Source organism: Egretta garzetta, unplaced genomic scaffold (genome assembly GCF_000687185.1).
Source record: "Egretta garzetta isolate BGI_Z169 unplaced genomic scaffold, ASM68718v1 scaffold333, whole genome shotgun sequence".
Taxonomy (NCBI): domain Eukaryota; kingdom Metazoa; phylum Chordata; class Aves; order Pelecaniformes; family Ardeidae; genus Egretta; species Egretta garzetta.
This window is the reverse complement of record NW_009259179.1, coordinates 889,019-903,164: the sequence shown is the minus strand read 5'-3', so window position 1 is coordinate 903,164 and position 14,146 is coordinate 889,019. Positions and strand designations below refer to the sequence as shown.

Sequence of the window (14,146 nt, the reverse complement as noted above, 5' to 3'; positions counted from 1 at the left end):
AAACCCCCCAGCCACATCATCCCCAGCTCCAGGTGTCCCCGCTGTAATGGGGACAAGCCAACCACCATCAAACAGCAGCACCGCTCGCAAGCAGGCTGTGGAAGTGTCCAGCGTGGCTCTGGACAGCATCCCTGGAGAGCCAGTCCTGGAAACAACTGGCCCTGTGCAAGCAGGGACTGTGGCCAAGCCACCCATGGGTGCTGCTGGTGCACTGAGAGGTGCCCCCCCAGCACCCGGTGGAGGTCTGTCCCCACCAGTGGTACACGTCCTGGCTGCTCAACTAGTGTCAGGGACAAAAACATCTTCCTCAGTCACTGGCAAATTGACTGTGGCCAATGAGTTGGTGCAGCTGGGTGATGCTGTCACTGCAGAGGGGATGCTGGGGACCGCAGTGCCACTGCTCCCCCAGGACGAGCACAGCACAGGGATGTCATCCCCCAGCATCAGCAAGAGCTCTGCTGAGCCACATGCAACAGCCATGCTCCCGTCCCAGAAGGTCACACCAGGGCTGGACAAGGCCACCTCACCTCTGGCCACAGCAGCCAGCATCTCTCAGGCCACAGGCAGCCCTCTGAAGCTGGCAGCGGCCCCAGCCAGCCCTGCTGCTGGCCTCCCCGGGGACCCCCCCTACGCAGCTACAGAGGCAGCCAGGATGGTAGCCCCACCATCTGCATCCTTGGCAAAGGTCATCTTTTCTTCTGCCACCATTGGCGTCAACGAGGCTACAGAGCCAGGGACACGTGCTTTATCCAACACTGGCCACAACGCCTTGCAGGACCTCCCTGTACCCCTCGCTCAGCCACCTCCAGCCCTTTTGCCTCGGGTCCCCAGTGGTGCTGTGCCGGGCGCAGGAGGGACACATCCCCCCAGCCACAGCGCGGCCCCTGGCACGGCTGGAGATGGGCTGCCTGGACCCAGTGCTGTCACCCACTCCCAGGCCACGGCGCTAGCTCCGGGCACACCAGCTATGGCGATGGATGTCACCGCTGCAAAGCACGTCCCCACCCCATCATTCCCAGCTCTTGGAAGCACTGGTGCTGAGCTGGTGTCCATCAGGCGTGAGCCCAGCACCAGACCCACAGCAGGCACCGTGTCCCTGGGGATCAAAGCTACCCCTGTGGGGCTCAGCATGAGGCTGTCCTCCCAGGCAGCTCCCGATGGCCCTGGTGGTCCATCTCTGGGGCCCTTTATGTCTCTGCTTCCCCAGACCCCCTCAGCAGGCCCTGGGGCCACCACGGCAGGCGAATCCCCTCCAGCCAGACCCAGCATGGCCATGTTCCTGTCCCTCACGGGCACTGGTGGAGCAAAGCCAGACGGGGCCCCTCGAGCTGCTGCTGCACCAACATTATCCCTTGGTGCATATGGCATCGGGACTGGGCCAGCTGCCCATCCATCCTCCCTCATTAGCAAAACTCCAATCAGTGAAGCAGGGAAGGAAACAGCATCACTGGCCAGTGGCAATGCCCCCACAGTGCTGTGGGACACCAGATCCATCCCGCCTGTGCCCCATGCATCTCCCTGCCCCAGCCAGCCTGGTCCCACTGCAGGCTCAGCAGCCCCGGGAGCTGGTGTCACCCCTGGAGCTGTGCCAGCCCCACCACTGCTGGTAGAGATGAGTTCACCCAGCACTGCACCAGTCACAGGCAAGGCTGTGCCAGGCACCCCAGGGGTACCCTGAGCTGCCAGCATCCCCGTGGCATCGCGAGCAGGCATCCCCCCTCTCCTGGAAGGCAGTGCCACTGCAGGGATGCCTCTGGGGCTGTCTCTATCCAGCATCCCCCAAAAGACGGTAGCAGTCATGTCCCCACTGTCCCTGGCCACCCCACTGCCAGCAATGGATGCTTCAGGTGACCCCCACCCTGATGGCAGCACCATGGGGCGAGTGGTAGGGACAGCAATCCTGGACATGGGCACAAAGGAGAACCCAGGTGCCCGTGCAGTGGGGCCAGCTCCCAGCCATGCGCTCATCACCACCGGGCCATCAGCAGAACCACCTGCCCAAGGGACCGATGCTCCCAAAACCAGGCCCCCAGCAGATCTGCCTTCCCTGGCTCCCAGGGGCAGTCGCTCGGCCCCAGCAGCTGTGGCTAACCCCAGCCCAGTGCTGGCCACAGCCAACCCCCTCCCCAACACTGCCACTGGCGAGGCACCCCAGCCCATGACACTGCTGCCCCCCGAAAACACAGCCGTGGAGGGAGACAGGGGCAGGTCCCAGCCAGCAGGAGATGGCAACACCATGCAGGTAGCTCCAGGTTCAACCCCCGGTGAAAACATGGGGGTGGGTGCCACGACAGGTACCCCCCCCAGTGATGACACCACCCTGGGGACAGCCCTGCCAGCGTCACCCACCACCACAGCCAGCATCGCTGCTCGGCCAAGCGTGGCTGCATTGGACCACAGCTATCGCACTGCTGAGCACGTCACAGACACGGACTCGGACATGGACTCGGACATGGACATGGCTTCTCCCACCATGGGGAACGAGGCTGCGGGGCTGCCCCTGGGGTTTCTCAGTCCTACGGCTGGGGTGGCTGTGCCAGGCACCAGTGATGCCACCCCATTGGCACTCTCTGCCCTGGGCAGCAAAAGCCCTATAGCAGTGGCCATCGTGAGCACGATGTCACCCACGGCTCTGGAGCCAGTCATAGCACCTTCCCCTGGCCTCGCTCACAGCACAGCTGAGCCAGATGCCAGTGTGTCCCCTCCTGTTCCCAGGAACACCCACCCGGTGGTGGTCGCACCCTCAGTCACCCCCAGCATCACTGTCACTGGTCCAGCAGAGACAGCAGGTGATGCCAATCTCAACAGGGTCACAGCACGCCCCTCTGCTGTCCTCAGCAGTGCCTCTGCTCCACGCAGACCCCGTGCCACGCCGAGGCCATCTCCTGAGGCCACCAATAGCACCCATGACCCAGCCTCAAGGGCTCTCAGCCCAATTGCTGAGGATGAGCCCACGGCCAGGGTGTCCTTGCTGACTGTTGACCACATACACGCATGGGAGACTACAGCGACGTCCCAGTCAGGTGCTGGGGGTACCACCACCTGGGCGAACACCAGCCCCTCTGAGAGCGGCACGGAGGATGCAGCACCCCCGGATGGTATCTACAGCACCCATGTGCCTGTCTCCAATACAGCTGGCACAAGCCTGGCCACCATGCCGGCCATCATGCCAGCCACCACCGTGTTCCCCAGCAACACCATCCCACCAGCCACCTCAGGCGGCGGGGAGACCTTCGTGATGACCAGGGCCACCGCAGCCATGCCATCTGCCACAGCGAAGGCCACGAGCACCAGCAGTGCCCTGTCCCTTGCTGTGACGCACGATGAAGCTGGCGAAGACGAGCGACCTGTCCTATCCCCAGCAGCGCGTACCCCCTCGGTGGAGAAAACTGCCGGGTCCTGGGGTGTCCTCAGTCCCAGCCCTGCCAGCGTGGAGCCTGCTTCACCCCTCCCCAGCCCGCACAGCCCAGCAGAGGAGCCAGCAGCCACCCCCTCATCCCTGCTTGGTGTTGGTACAACTGGGGAGCCAGCAGCTGGGCAGATTCCCCCTGAGCTGGCAACAGGCACCACTTCTCCCACAGCCACCACCAACCGTGCCAGGGGACAGGCAGTGAGCACATCACCTCCCAGCTTCCAGACATCTCCAGCGGCACCTGCCTGGGGGAAGAAAACAGCCGTCTCTCCGGGCAGCACCCCGGCCATGTCTCCGGGCAGCACCCCGGCCATGTCTCCGGGCAGCACCCCGGCCATGTCTCCGGGCAGCACCCCGGCCATGTCTCCGGGCAGCACCCCGGCCATGTCTCCGGGCAGCACCCCGGCCATGTCTCCGGGCAGCACCCCGGCCATGTCTCCGGGCAGCACCCCGGCCATGTCTCCGGGCAGCACCCCGGCCATGTCTCCGGGCAGCACCCCGGCCATGTCTCCGGGCAGCACCCCGGCCATGTCTCCGGGCAGCACCCCGGCCATGTCTCCGGGCAGCACCCCGGCCATGTCTCCGGGCAGCACCCCGGCCATGTCTCCGGGCAGCACCCCGGCCATGTCTCCGGGCAGCACCCCGGCCATGTCTCCGGGCAGCACCCCGGCCATGTCTCCGGGCAGCACCCCGGCCATGTCTCCGGGCAGCACCCCGGCCATGTCTCCGGGCAGCACCCCGGCCATGTCTCCGGGCAGCACCCCGGCCATGTCTCCGGGCAGCACCCCGGCCATGTCTCCGGGCAGCACCCCGGCCATGTCTCCGGGCAGCACCCCGGCCATGTCTCCGGGCAGCACCCCGGCCATGTCTCCGGGCAGCACCCCGGCCATGTCTCCGGGCAGCACCCCGGCCATGTCTCCGGGCAGCACCCCGGCCATGTCTCCGGGCAGCACCCCGGCCATGTCTCCGGGCAGCACCCCGGCCATGTCTCCGGGCAGCACCCCGGCCATGTCTCCGGGCAGCACCCCGGCCATGTCTCCGGGCAGCACCCCGGCCATGTCTCCGGGCAGCACCCCGGCCATGTCTCCGGGCAGCACCCCGGCCATGTCTCCGGGCAGCACCCCGGCCATGTCTCCGGGCAGCACCCCGGCCATGTCTCCGGGCAGCACCCCGGCCATGTCTCCGGGCAGCACCCCGGCCATGTCTCCGGGCAGCACCCCGGCCATGTCTCCGGGCAGCACCCCGGCCATGTCTCCGGGCAGCACCCCGGCCATGTCTCCGGGCAGCACCCCGGCCATGTCTCCGGGCAGCACCCCGGCCATGTCTCCGGGCAGCACCCCGGCCATGTCTCCGGGCAGCACCCCGGCCATGTCTCCGGGCAGCACCCCGGCCATGTCTCCGGGCAGCACCCCGGCCATGTCTCCGGGCAGCACCCCGGCCATGTCTCCGGGCAGCACCCCGGCCATGTCTCCGGGCAGCACCCCGGCCATGTCTCCGGGCAGCACCCCGGCCATGTCTCCGGGCAGCACCCCGGCCATGTCTCCGGGCAGCACCCCGGCCATGTCTCCGGGCAGCACCCCGGCCATGTCTCCGGGCAGCACCCCGGCCATGTCTCCGGGCAGCACCCCGGCCATGTCTCCGGGCAGCACCCCGGCCATGTCTCCGGGCAGCACCCCGGCCATGTCTCCGGGCAGCACCCCGGCCATGTCTCCGGGCAGCACCCCGGCCATGTCTCCGGGCAGCACCCCGGCCATGTCTCCGGGCAGCACCCCGGCCATGTCTCCGGGCAGCACCCCGGCCATGTCTCCGGGCAGCACCCCGGCCATGTCTCCGGGCAGCACCCCGGCCATGTCTCCGGGCAGCACCCCGGCCATGTCTCCGGGCAGCACCCCGGCCATGTCTCCGGGCAGCACCCCGGCCATGTCTCCGGGCAGCACCCCGGCCATGTCTCCGGGCAGCACCATGGCTGTTGCACCCACAGCCCCAGTGAGCCCAGCCAAGGAGGCAGGGGGGCTCCCAGCCCCCGCGGCACCGGGCAGACCATCAGCCACCACCAGCCCTGCCACCACCCCAGCTCCTGCCTTTGGGACACAGAGGGGACCGGCCACAGCACCAAGCACATCTGCCCACACCACCGCTGGCCACAGAAACCCTGAGCCCCAACCCACCCATGGGCTTATCAGTAAGTAGATTTTCTTCTTCCCAAGGCAAAGAGCAGGAAAGGGGCTGTCAGCGAACCAAACGGATAGCTGAGGGTACGGCCTGGCCCAGGGTGACTCGTCTGCATTGCGCATTGGGCTGCCAGATCCATGGGAAAAGGTGAAATAGGACATCTGAGATCATCCTATTCCAAGTTAATAACTGGGTTAAAAATTGGGTTACAAGCCATCAGAGTGCTGGTCCAGCTGCGGGGTTGGACTTGATGATCTTAAAGGTCTTTTCCAACCAAAGTGATTCTATGATTCTATGAGTGCAGGCACAGCATCCCGGTGGCAAGCAGGTGAGTTTGCCCTGGCCACAGGAAGGATGGAGCAGACATTAATGGTTTTTCACCTTTTTGATTAATCTCCTGCCCGTGTCAGTGCCAGCAGCCTCGCTCTACCCCTTCGGCACAGAGGGAGGGGATCGAGAGTGCGTCCAGAGGACGGTGGATTTTAACTCCCCCCTGTTCAAGCCAGAGATTGGGTTCCCCTTCGGGAAGTCGCTGCGGGATGCTCTCTACGTGAGTTCCCCCCCTTGCCAAGCACATAAGGGATGTGCAGCCTCTTTGGTAGAAAAAAAAACAAACATGGAAATGGAGCAGAAATTTAATTTCATCTGAATGTTAATTTTTTTGCAATTTAAAATGGCTGACTTCTGCTCACCCATGGGGGCTAAAAGCCATCCCAGGAGCTGCCTGGGATGTCAGCAAATCATGAGTTATTTTGGTTAGTTTACAGATAACGGACAGATCATTTTCCCGCCCACGGACAACTACGTCCCCTCCAACCCCAACCCACCTCCCCAGGGCTTCAGCGGCTGGGAGAGTTTGCCAATGGTGGCCGCCTTTTGGGACGATGCAGATTTCTCCCAGGGTGTTGGCACCACCTGGTACCAGGTCAGGGCCACCAAAGATGTTCTCCTGGGAGAGCCCAGCTCCCAAATTGCCCACTTAACCCTCTGTCTTGCCAACTGGCAGGAGTACTCCACCCTCAGCTCTACCCGAGACCCCCTTGTCCATGATGTGGAAGCAAAGATTGAGAAATACCTGAAAACCCCCTATGTAGCAAAATGGAGCTTGAAGGTGACGTGGGAGAAGGCTCCGGCGTACCCGTCCCAGCAGGATGACAGTCAGGTGAGCAGTGGGGGACCTGGGTGATGGAGAGGACTGGTGCCAGCGATGGCCAGGACAGGGCTGGGCTGCTGGTCTCCCCCGGCTTGATGTGGGTGTTTCAGGTCTCACCACCTCACTCTGCACTGCAGGGAGAGCAGGGGAGGCTTTGGGGGTGCTAAGGGGGTGCCTTGGGTTTCTCCAGACGAGCACCTACCAAGTGGTCCTCACCACCAATGGGAACCGCTCCTTTGCCCTGCTGCTCTACCAGGACGGCGGGATGCGGTGGGACTACACCAAGCTGGCTGTGGGCAACGTCTCGATCGGCTTCTCCAGGTGCTGTGCACATGTCTGGCTGTGTTCTGGGGCAGCAGGTATTTCTCCCAGCACTATGTTGGGACCATCGGAGATGTTATCCCCAGAAGAGCCCAGCTCCCATGCCCAGAGCAATCCTGTCCCGTTTAAACCCTCTCTCCTCCAAACCGCAGCAGTTCCTACCCCAGCTGCTCTGCAGGGAGCAGAGGGTTTGTGTTGGGAGGGTGACCCCAAACCTCCTCTCTCCACACAGCGGAGATGGCTATGCCCAAAATAACGAGCTGACTCAAAAGCCACCAGCTGTCAAGTACAGACCTGACCAGCACAGCGGTGCTGGCACCGGTACGGCACCAGGGGAACCCTTGGGGATGGAGGGAGCCCTGTGTGCTGTGCTGGGAGCATGTCCCCAGCACACGTCCCTGCGGTGATGGGTCAGCAAGGGCTGGTCACCAAGAGCAGAGCATGGGTGTCCTGTGCCCTGCTGTGGCTTGCCATGGCCACACCGGCTCTAGAGGGAGCCTGGAGACCTCATGTGAGGTCAATGGCCGGGGACAGTTGTCCCAGGGGATTCCCTGAGACCTGTCCAGGGCTGTGCTGTTCTCCGGTTGTTCCCCCAGATGTGCGTGGGCTGTGGATATACAGGCTGGACAGTCGCTCCCGGGTGAACTACAGGCTGCGGTGCCTGGCGTGGCTGGACGCTGAGCCAGCGCCGGCCGTCTGGAATGGCCAGCTGCCACCCTGCCCCTGCTCCCAGCCCCAGGCAGAGCTGGACCCCCGCTACCGCCGGAGCAGAGGTGCCAAGCGTGGCCCCCCCAGGGCCAGACGTGGGGTGGGGGGATGGCAGGGGGTCCCCTCCTGCTCTGGGGGTGTCTGTGATCCCCCCCACGCCATTTCAGACCCAATGGATATGTCCGTGAGGTTGCTGCGCAGTGCATCCCCCAGCCCGGCCGGAGCCGGGGTGCGGTGTCTGTACCAAGACGGGAGTTTGCTCGAAGGCTGGCAGGAGAGAGCATGGACCCTCCCCATCCACCCCACTGCTGGTAAGTGGGCACCAGCGCTCCCTTGCCCTAGAACATCCTGAGCACCAGGACCTCTGCAGGTGCAGCAGGGACCCCAACACCTGCCAGCGCCCGGTTGCCTTCCTCCTCAGACAGGGAGCTGGAGGCATTCGACTGGTGCTGCCGGCGTGTGGAGAAGCCCCTGTTCTGTGCCAGATTTGCTGAGAAGAGACCGAGGGTCGGCTGCGAGGGATATGTGCCACCCACCCCTGGTGAGTGCCCAGGGCTCTACCTCCTCTGTGCCAGGGTACCGAGTGGGTGGCACAGCTGTATGCAGACCCCAGGCATTAACCACACTTTGCAGCACCCCGGTGGGGACGGCTGAGCCCAGCCCAGCACCAGGAGCTGCTCTCCTCCATGCAATGACAACAGCATTTGCTTTTCTTCCTCTTTCCAAAATGGCTCCATCTTCTTTGGACCCCAGCTGGTGCCTTCGGGGACCCCCACATCACCACCCTGGATGGACTCACCTACACCTTCAATGGGCTGGGGGACTTTGTCCTGCTGCTGGCCAGCGATGCCCAGACCAGCTTTGTGCTGCATGGGCGCACAGCCCGGACTGGCACGGCCCAGGCCACCAACTTCATGGCCTTCGCTGCCCAGTACATCTCCACCACCACTACAACAGTGAGTAGTAGTGACCTGGGTATCAGTTTGAGCTTCTAATGGGAGAAACCCCTCTGGCAGATTGGGCATCACCTCTGCATCACCTACAAGTTGCCAGAGCATCCCCTGTCCTCTCCCTGGCACCTCCCACAACCCCAACAAAGTACTAATAGCAGCGGGTTGGACTAAGACTGATGAGACACAGTTCTAACATCTCCAAGATGGCCAGCAAGGGCCTGGAGCTCTGCAGGACCATGGTCTGTTCCACCCTCTTCACTGCTCACCCTTCGCCCCAATCGCCAGTCTCCTGTGGACACGTAGCCCAAGCGTGTACCCTTCCTTGAACTGCAGAATTGCTCCCCACACCCGTTTCAGTAAGCAGAATCTCCTGGTGTCACCAGAAGCAGCCATTAAGCAGCATGAGGAGGGGGTTCGGAGCCTGGAGCCCACCGGCACAGCTCTCTACGCTGCCATGGTCAGCCGAGCAGCCCATGTGTGCCCCATGCCAGCAGTGGTGGGGGGCAGCTTGCTCTCCTCTTCTGTGCAATCATCAAAGCTGCTTTATCATGTGTTTGTTGGGGTGAAGATCATGCCAACACAGCCCCCAGGGCTGAGCTGGGGCTGGAGGAGGACAGGGTTTAACTTGAGTGTGCGCAGCATGGGGGGATGGCAGGAAGGGACTGACCAGGACATCTGCCGTGATTTGCAGGTCGAGTGGAACTTGGGGAGCCAGGGTGACATCCAAGTCCTCCTGAATGACAAAACCATCCAGTTTTCCCATTCCCAAGGTGAGAAGGATGTGCTGTTAAATGTTAAATGTATCTGGGAGGGACAAGGGGTGTCCCTATGCCCTGGAGACCAGCATGAGAGCAGCCATTCTGAGCTCCATCAAAGGCCTCCCACCTGCACCCTGTCTCTGACTCAGCTGAAGTGAATGGGGAGCACTCCCCTCCCCAAATTCAGGGGCATCATTTCAGACCCCAGCCTTGCATGGACTCTCCCTCTGTGCTCTCCTTGTCTTGCAGATATGGGTGCCAAGGTGTACTACAGCCCTGGTGTCCTTCTAGTCAACGACTCTTCTGTCACGACTGTTTTTGACGGGGCCATTGCCATCTCCATCTCGGCCACCTCCGGGATCCTCAGCGTGGTCTGCAGCCTTCCTGATCGGTACCGCAACAGCACCAAGGGCCTCCTGGGTGAGGACTTCTGGCACCGCTGCAGAGCCAGGGTGCAAAGTCTCCTTCCCACCCCAAAGCAGGCTGGAAAATGCTGGGGTACCATACCAGCAAGCACCAGAGAGGAGGTCAACCCCAGCATGGGGGACTCCAGTCTTCTGGTGATGCTCTACCAGGTGTGTGGGACCACGACCCGACAGACGACTTCCAGATGCCGAACGGTACTAGCATCCCTGTGAACAGCAGTGAGGAGGAGATCTACAGTTATGGGATGACCTGTAAGTCCAGGCTTGGGATCCACCTTGATAGTCCCCCTGTTCCTGTACCTTCTGGCCATGCTTAGGCTGAAGACATTTAGACACTTGTCTGAGTAAAAGTGATGCCAGGGAAGCCCTTTGCTCTCCTCACTGCTCTGTGGAAATGAACCCTAAAATATAACAGACCTTAAAAACCCAGGGTCATAGCCGTGGTGTGCTCTCTTGCAGGGGCCGTTGGAGAGCACAGCCTGTTCGCTCAGCCTCTGGACTCACTGGCAATGAACTTCACACCCATCTTCTTGTCTCGGCTGCGGCAGGAGAATGAAAGCCAGTACCAGCTGGCAGCCTCGCAGTGCCACGGCAGCAAGGAGTGCATCTATGATTCGCTGAGCACAGGGGACATGGCCCTGGGCCTGGCCACCCAGACCCTCGCAGCCGACTTCCAGCAGAAGAAGACAGTACTCAGTAAGCAGATCAAGTCCTCACCTCCAGGAGGGCATGGCTTGGGTAACCGGGCAGTGCCCCGCTCCCTCCCTGGGCATTCTTGCTCCATGTGAGTCAGGAGAGAAGTCACCAAGGTCTCTGAGTTGTGTTGCCCAGCTGGCTGGTCTCCAAGCCTGGGAGATGCCACCATGCTGTGCAACACGAGGGCCCTGTCGGTGGGCAGTCATGGCAGCATCTGCCTGGGGTCCCATCCTCACCAGGAGGGACTCAGAGCCAAGGGCTGCCAAGGCCACGTAGCAAACAACCAGCGGTGTGCTGGGCTGCTCTTTCCTCAGATGCCTTCCCTCCCGTCATCACCGGTGACGCGGCGCTCGTGGCCTTCAGGACAGAAAGGGTCAGCAGGCAGTACCATGCCGTGGGGGTGGGCGCACGCTTTGTCCCCCACCTCTCGTCGGAGCTCAACATATCGGGTAAGGAAGGAGAGATGGGGCAGCTGGGACAGGATGGGGGACACCAGCCACCCAGCCCCTTTCCTCTCCAACTCCCACCTCTCCCCTCGGCAGAGAGCGGCACCCTGACGTGGGAGCCCCGCGGGACAGCCCCACTCACCATCAGCCTGGAGGCGGTCGGGTCCAACAACCTCTCTGCCCTCCTCCAGCTCCGCTTCACCCTCTGCAGCTGCAGCAGGAGCCAGGAGTGTGACTACAGCGACACTGTCACCCTCGGGGGGTCCTCCCTGCAGGTAGTGTGCCGGAAACCTCCTCCAGCACCACACCATGCCTGTCCCCATGCCAGTCATGCCGGCTGTCTTCCCTGTCTACCCGTCCTCCTCATGTCCCCTGAGCCAGTGTCACTGTCCCTTTCCCAGCTGGCAGCCTGCAGGTGTGAGGGTGGCTACTCGGGTCCCTTCTGCCAGGACCCTCCAGACCCCTGCGCCCAGGGATGCTTCCCCGGCGTGGGCTGTGACTCGCACGCTGGCTGTGGCCCCTGCCCGGCCGGCCTGACTGGAGACGGGCGGCACTGCTCAGGTGACGAGGGCTGGCCATGGCCACTGGGAACCCGGGGCACCCATGGGACCCCAGCCGAGGTATTTCTCCCGGTGCCATGCTGCGTTGCCTCGGCAGATATCGATGAGTGCGTGCAGGGGGCAGCGTGCCCGGGGAACACCACCTGCACCAACACGGTGGGCAGCTACGCCTGCTCCTGCCTGACCGGTGAGGAGGGTGAGTATGGGCACCCTGGTGGGCATGGTCCTTGTCCCCATCACCCTCTGGCCCATGAGACCCAAACTGGCCGGAGAGGAGTGGAGAGGGAGCTGGTTGAGCTCTGTACCCAAGCCCTTGCTGTCCTTAGCAGAAGGGACGAGAGTCCAGTCACCCCTCGTGCTCCCAGGCTGCAGATCTCACTAATCCACCTGCAAGGAAAACTTTTCCCATTAAATTGTTCTCTTTCAGAGGAAAAAAAATCTCATCCCATCAAAGTTCAAATGCATGTGCAGAGGCTGGGGGGGGGCTAAAATCAAATCACGTGTTCAGATGGCTGTGGTGGGGTTGGGGTGAAGTTTTTTGCTCCTGTTCTAATGCAGCAAGCTGAGATTTCACAAGGGCAAAAGGCTCCAGCTGGGAGGAGGGTGTGCAGGGCTTTTCCTTGAGAATCTGATTTTATACTAAAAGTCCTAATGCATGAAAATATCCCCAAAACTTGGAAGAAAGGCATGATGGAGTGGCTGAGGCTGGATCAGTGTGCTGGGGCTCTGCCCCTGCAGCCAGCCTCCTGCTGCATCGCAGGGCGGGGGCCCGGGCTGGGGCTCACCCTGCAGCTCCCGCTCCTGCCCTGAGGGCTACTGCAGCAACGGGGGACACTGCCACCTGCACCCCGTCACCTGCGCCCCTGCCTGCGCCTGCCCCTCAGCTTTCACCGACCAGCACTGCCTGGTGGCGGGGGGGGATTTTCGGCCGCTGCCTAGCACAGGTGGGTGTCTGTGCCTGGTGGGGGATGAACCCCAACCCCGCTTGTCCCGGTCCCGGGATGCCAGAATCACCGCTGTGGCTTCACCCCGGCAGATCTTCCCCGGAGAAGCGTCCGGCTGCGTGTCAGGACACTGCAAAACGCCACTGCTGAGGACATCAATGGCACTGTACGTCGCCGGAGGGGATGGGCTCGGGGAAGGGGATGCACCGGCACCCCAGGCAGCATGGCAGCTTGGGGTGCCCGTGCCTCTGTGCGCCCCCCTCGCATGGGATCCCCGGGGATCCAGCAGATCCGCAGGGCCAGAGGGAGGCAGTGCCAGCCACGTGATGCCGGCTGAGGCTGTGGCCATGTGCCAGGTCCCCAGCCAGTGAACAAAAGGCCAGAGCAGCCCCTGGGGCTTGGCCACAGTGCCCGCATCACCCTTCAGCCTCTCCCTGTGCTGGTGCTGTGCTGCCCTCCCCTAACGCCCTCCTGCTCCCCTTGCCACAGGTCTCAGCCATCCTGGGATCCCTGGAGGTAAAGGCTTTCCAGAGCAACACCAACATCACCCAGACGTGAGTCAGCTGTGGAGTGGCCCCTTGCCCACCCCAGGGAGCCTGTGGGACAGGACTGGGCATGGGGCCACAGGGTTTGGGACACAAAGGGCATTTTCCCCCACCCCAGAGTCTGTTTTTCCAGCCCTGATGCTGATAAACCCTTGGAGACACGAGCTCCATGGCACCTTCCATCTCCTGCCTCGTCCCTGATTTACCACCCCCCAACTGGGGAAACTGAGGCACGGTGAGGCTCGGTCACTGACTCAGCAGTGGCTCTGCCAGCAGCCCCATCCTTTCCCCGCAGGACAGACAGCGATGGCTTCATCTTTGTGGTGGTGTCCGAGTTTGCCTACGACAGCCGTGGCACCGTCATCCGGTTCCTGAACGAGGAGCTGCTGGGGGCCATCACCGGTGCCTTCAATGGGCGGCGGTGGCGGCGGGAGGTGGGCACACACCTCGTCTTCCAGCACCTGTACCGGGACAACATCACCGACCTGGTGAAGCGTGAGTTGCTCCCAGCGCCAAGCCAGGGAGCCCGAGGGGAACACCCCGCTGTCCCCATTGCCCCATCACCCTGCATGCCCTGGGGTCTGGGTAGTGCCTGTGGGGGAGGGATGTGGGTGGCAGTCCCCACTGCAGGCACGGATCCAGCTCAGGGAGACCTGGGGAAGCATCAAGGGGTGATGCTGCCGTGTGGCCGAACCCATGCCATCCCTCCCCAGTGACGGTGGCTGAGCTGAGACACTATTTCCCCTGCGGTCTGTATGGCTACAAAGGGTACGAGCTCCACTATGCAGGGACCATCGGCTTCGTCTGCATCTCCCCTTGCAAGATGGGCTACTGCCAGCATGGGGGCCAGTGCCAGCACCTGCCTGAGGGACCCACGTGCAGGTAGCAGCGGTGCTGGGGATGGACAAGACCACCAGGCATGGCCGTGTCTCCCCATGGCAGCACAGCTCCTCCCTCCCCATCTGCAGCTGCCTCCCCTTCTCCATCTTCTCCCCCACCGGCACCCAGTGCGAGCGACTGGCCGTCAGCCTCGCCGCCTTCCTCGGCACTCTG

The 14,146-nt window shown here is 62.9% G+C and overlaps 1 protein-coding gene across 1 annotated transcript in view; it reads left to right on the top strand.

Annotated features, from left to right (window-relative positions):
• Positions 1-1,798: 1,798 nt before the first annotated feature.
• MUC4 (mucin 4, cell surface associated) overlaps positions 1,799-14,146 on the top strand; it is a 13,718-nt gene continuing 1,370 nt past the window's right edge. The window contains exons 1-26 of the mRNA XM_035891234.1: positions 1,799-3,610; positions 4,055-5,594; positions 5,995-6,134; positions 6,345-6,509; positions 6,591-6,746; positions 6,928-7,058; positions 7,291-7,379; positions 7,655-7,831; positions 7,934-8,077; positions 8,188-8,307; positions 8,520-8,722; positions 9,411-9,489; positions 9,727-9,897; positions 10,053-10,154; positions 10,362-10,598; positions 10,913-11,047; positions 11,141-11,319; positions 11,446-11,605; positions 11,702-11,804; positions 11,889-11,895; positions 12,365-12,548; positions 12,641-12,714; positions 13,038-13,102; positions 13,389-13,588; positions 13,807-13,975; positions 14,062-14,146. The exon at positions 14,062-14,146 is cut by the window's right edge and continues 125 nt beyond it. Coding sequence (XP_035747127.1) covers positions 1,799-3,610; positions 4,055-5,594; positions 5,995-6,134; positions 6,345-6,509; positions 6,591-6,746; positions 6,928-7,058; positions 7,291-7,379; positions 7,655-7,831; positions 7,934-8,077; positions 8,188-8,307; positions 8,520-8,722; positions 9,411-9,489; positions 9,727-9,897; positions 10,053-10,154; positions 10,362-10,598; positions 10,913-11,047; positions 11,141-11,319; positions 11,446-11,605; positions 11,702-11,804; positions 11,889-11,895; positions 12,365-12,548; positions 12,641-12,714; positions 13,038-13,102; positions 13,389-13,588; positions 13,807-13,975; positions 14,062-14,146 — 6,627 coding nt within the window. The remainder of the gene's footprint in view (positions 3,611-4,054; positions 5,595-5,994; positions 6,135-6,344; positions 6,510-6,590; positions 6,747-6,927; positions 7,059-7,290; positions 7,380-7,654; positions 7,832-7,933; positions 8,078-8,187; positions 8,308-8,519; positions 8,723-9,410; positions 9,490-9,726; positions 9,898-10,052; positions 10,155-10,361; positions 10,599-10,912; positions 11,048-11,140; positions 11,320-11,445; positions 11,606-11,701; positions 11,805-11,888; positions 11,896-12,364; positions 12,549-12,640; positions 12,715-13,037; positions 13,103-13,388; positions 13,589-13,806; positions 13,976-14,061) is intronic.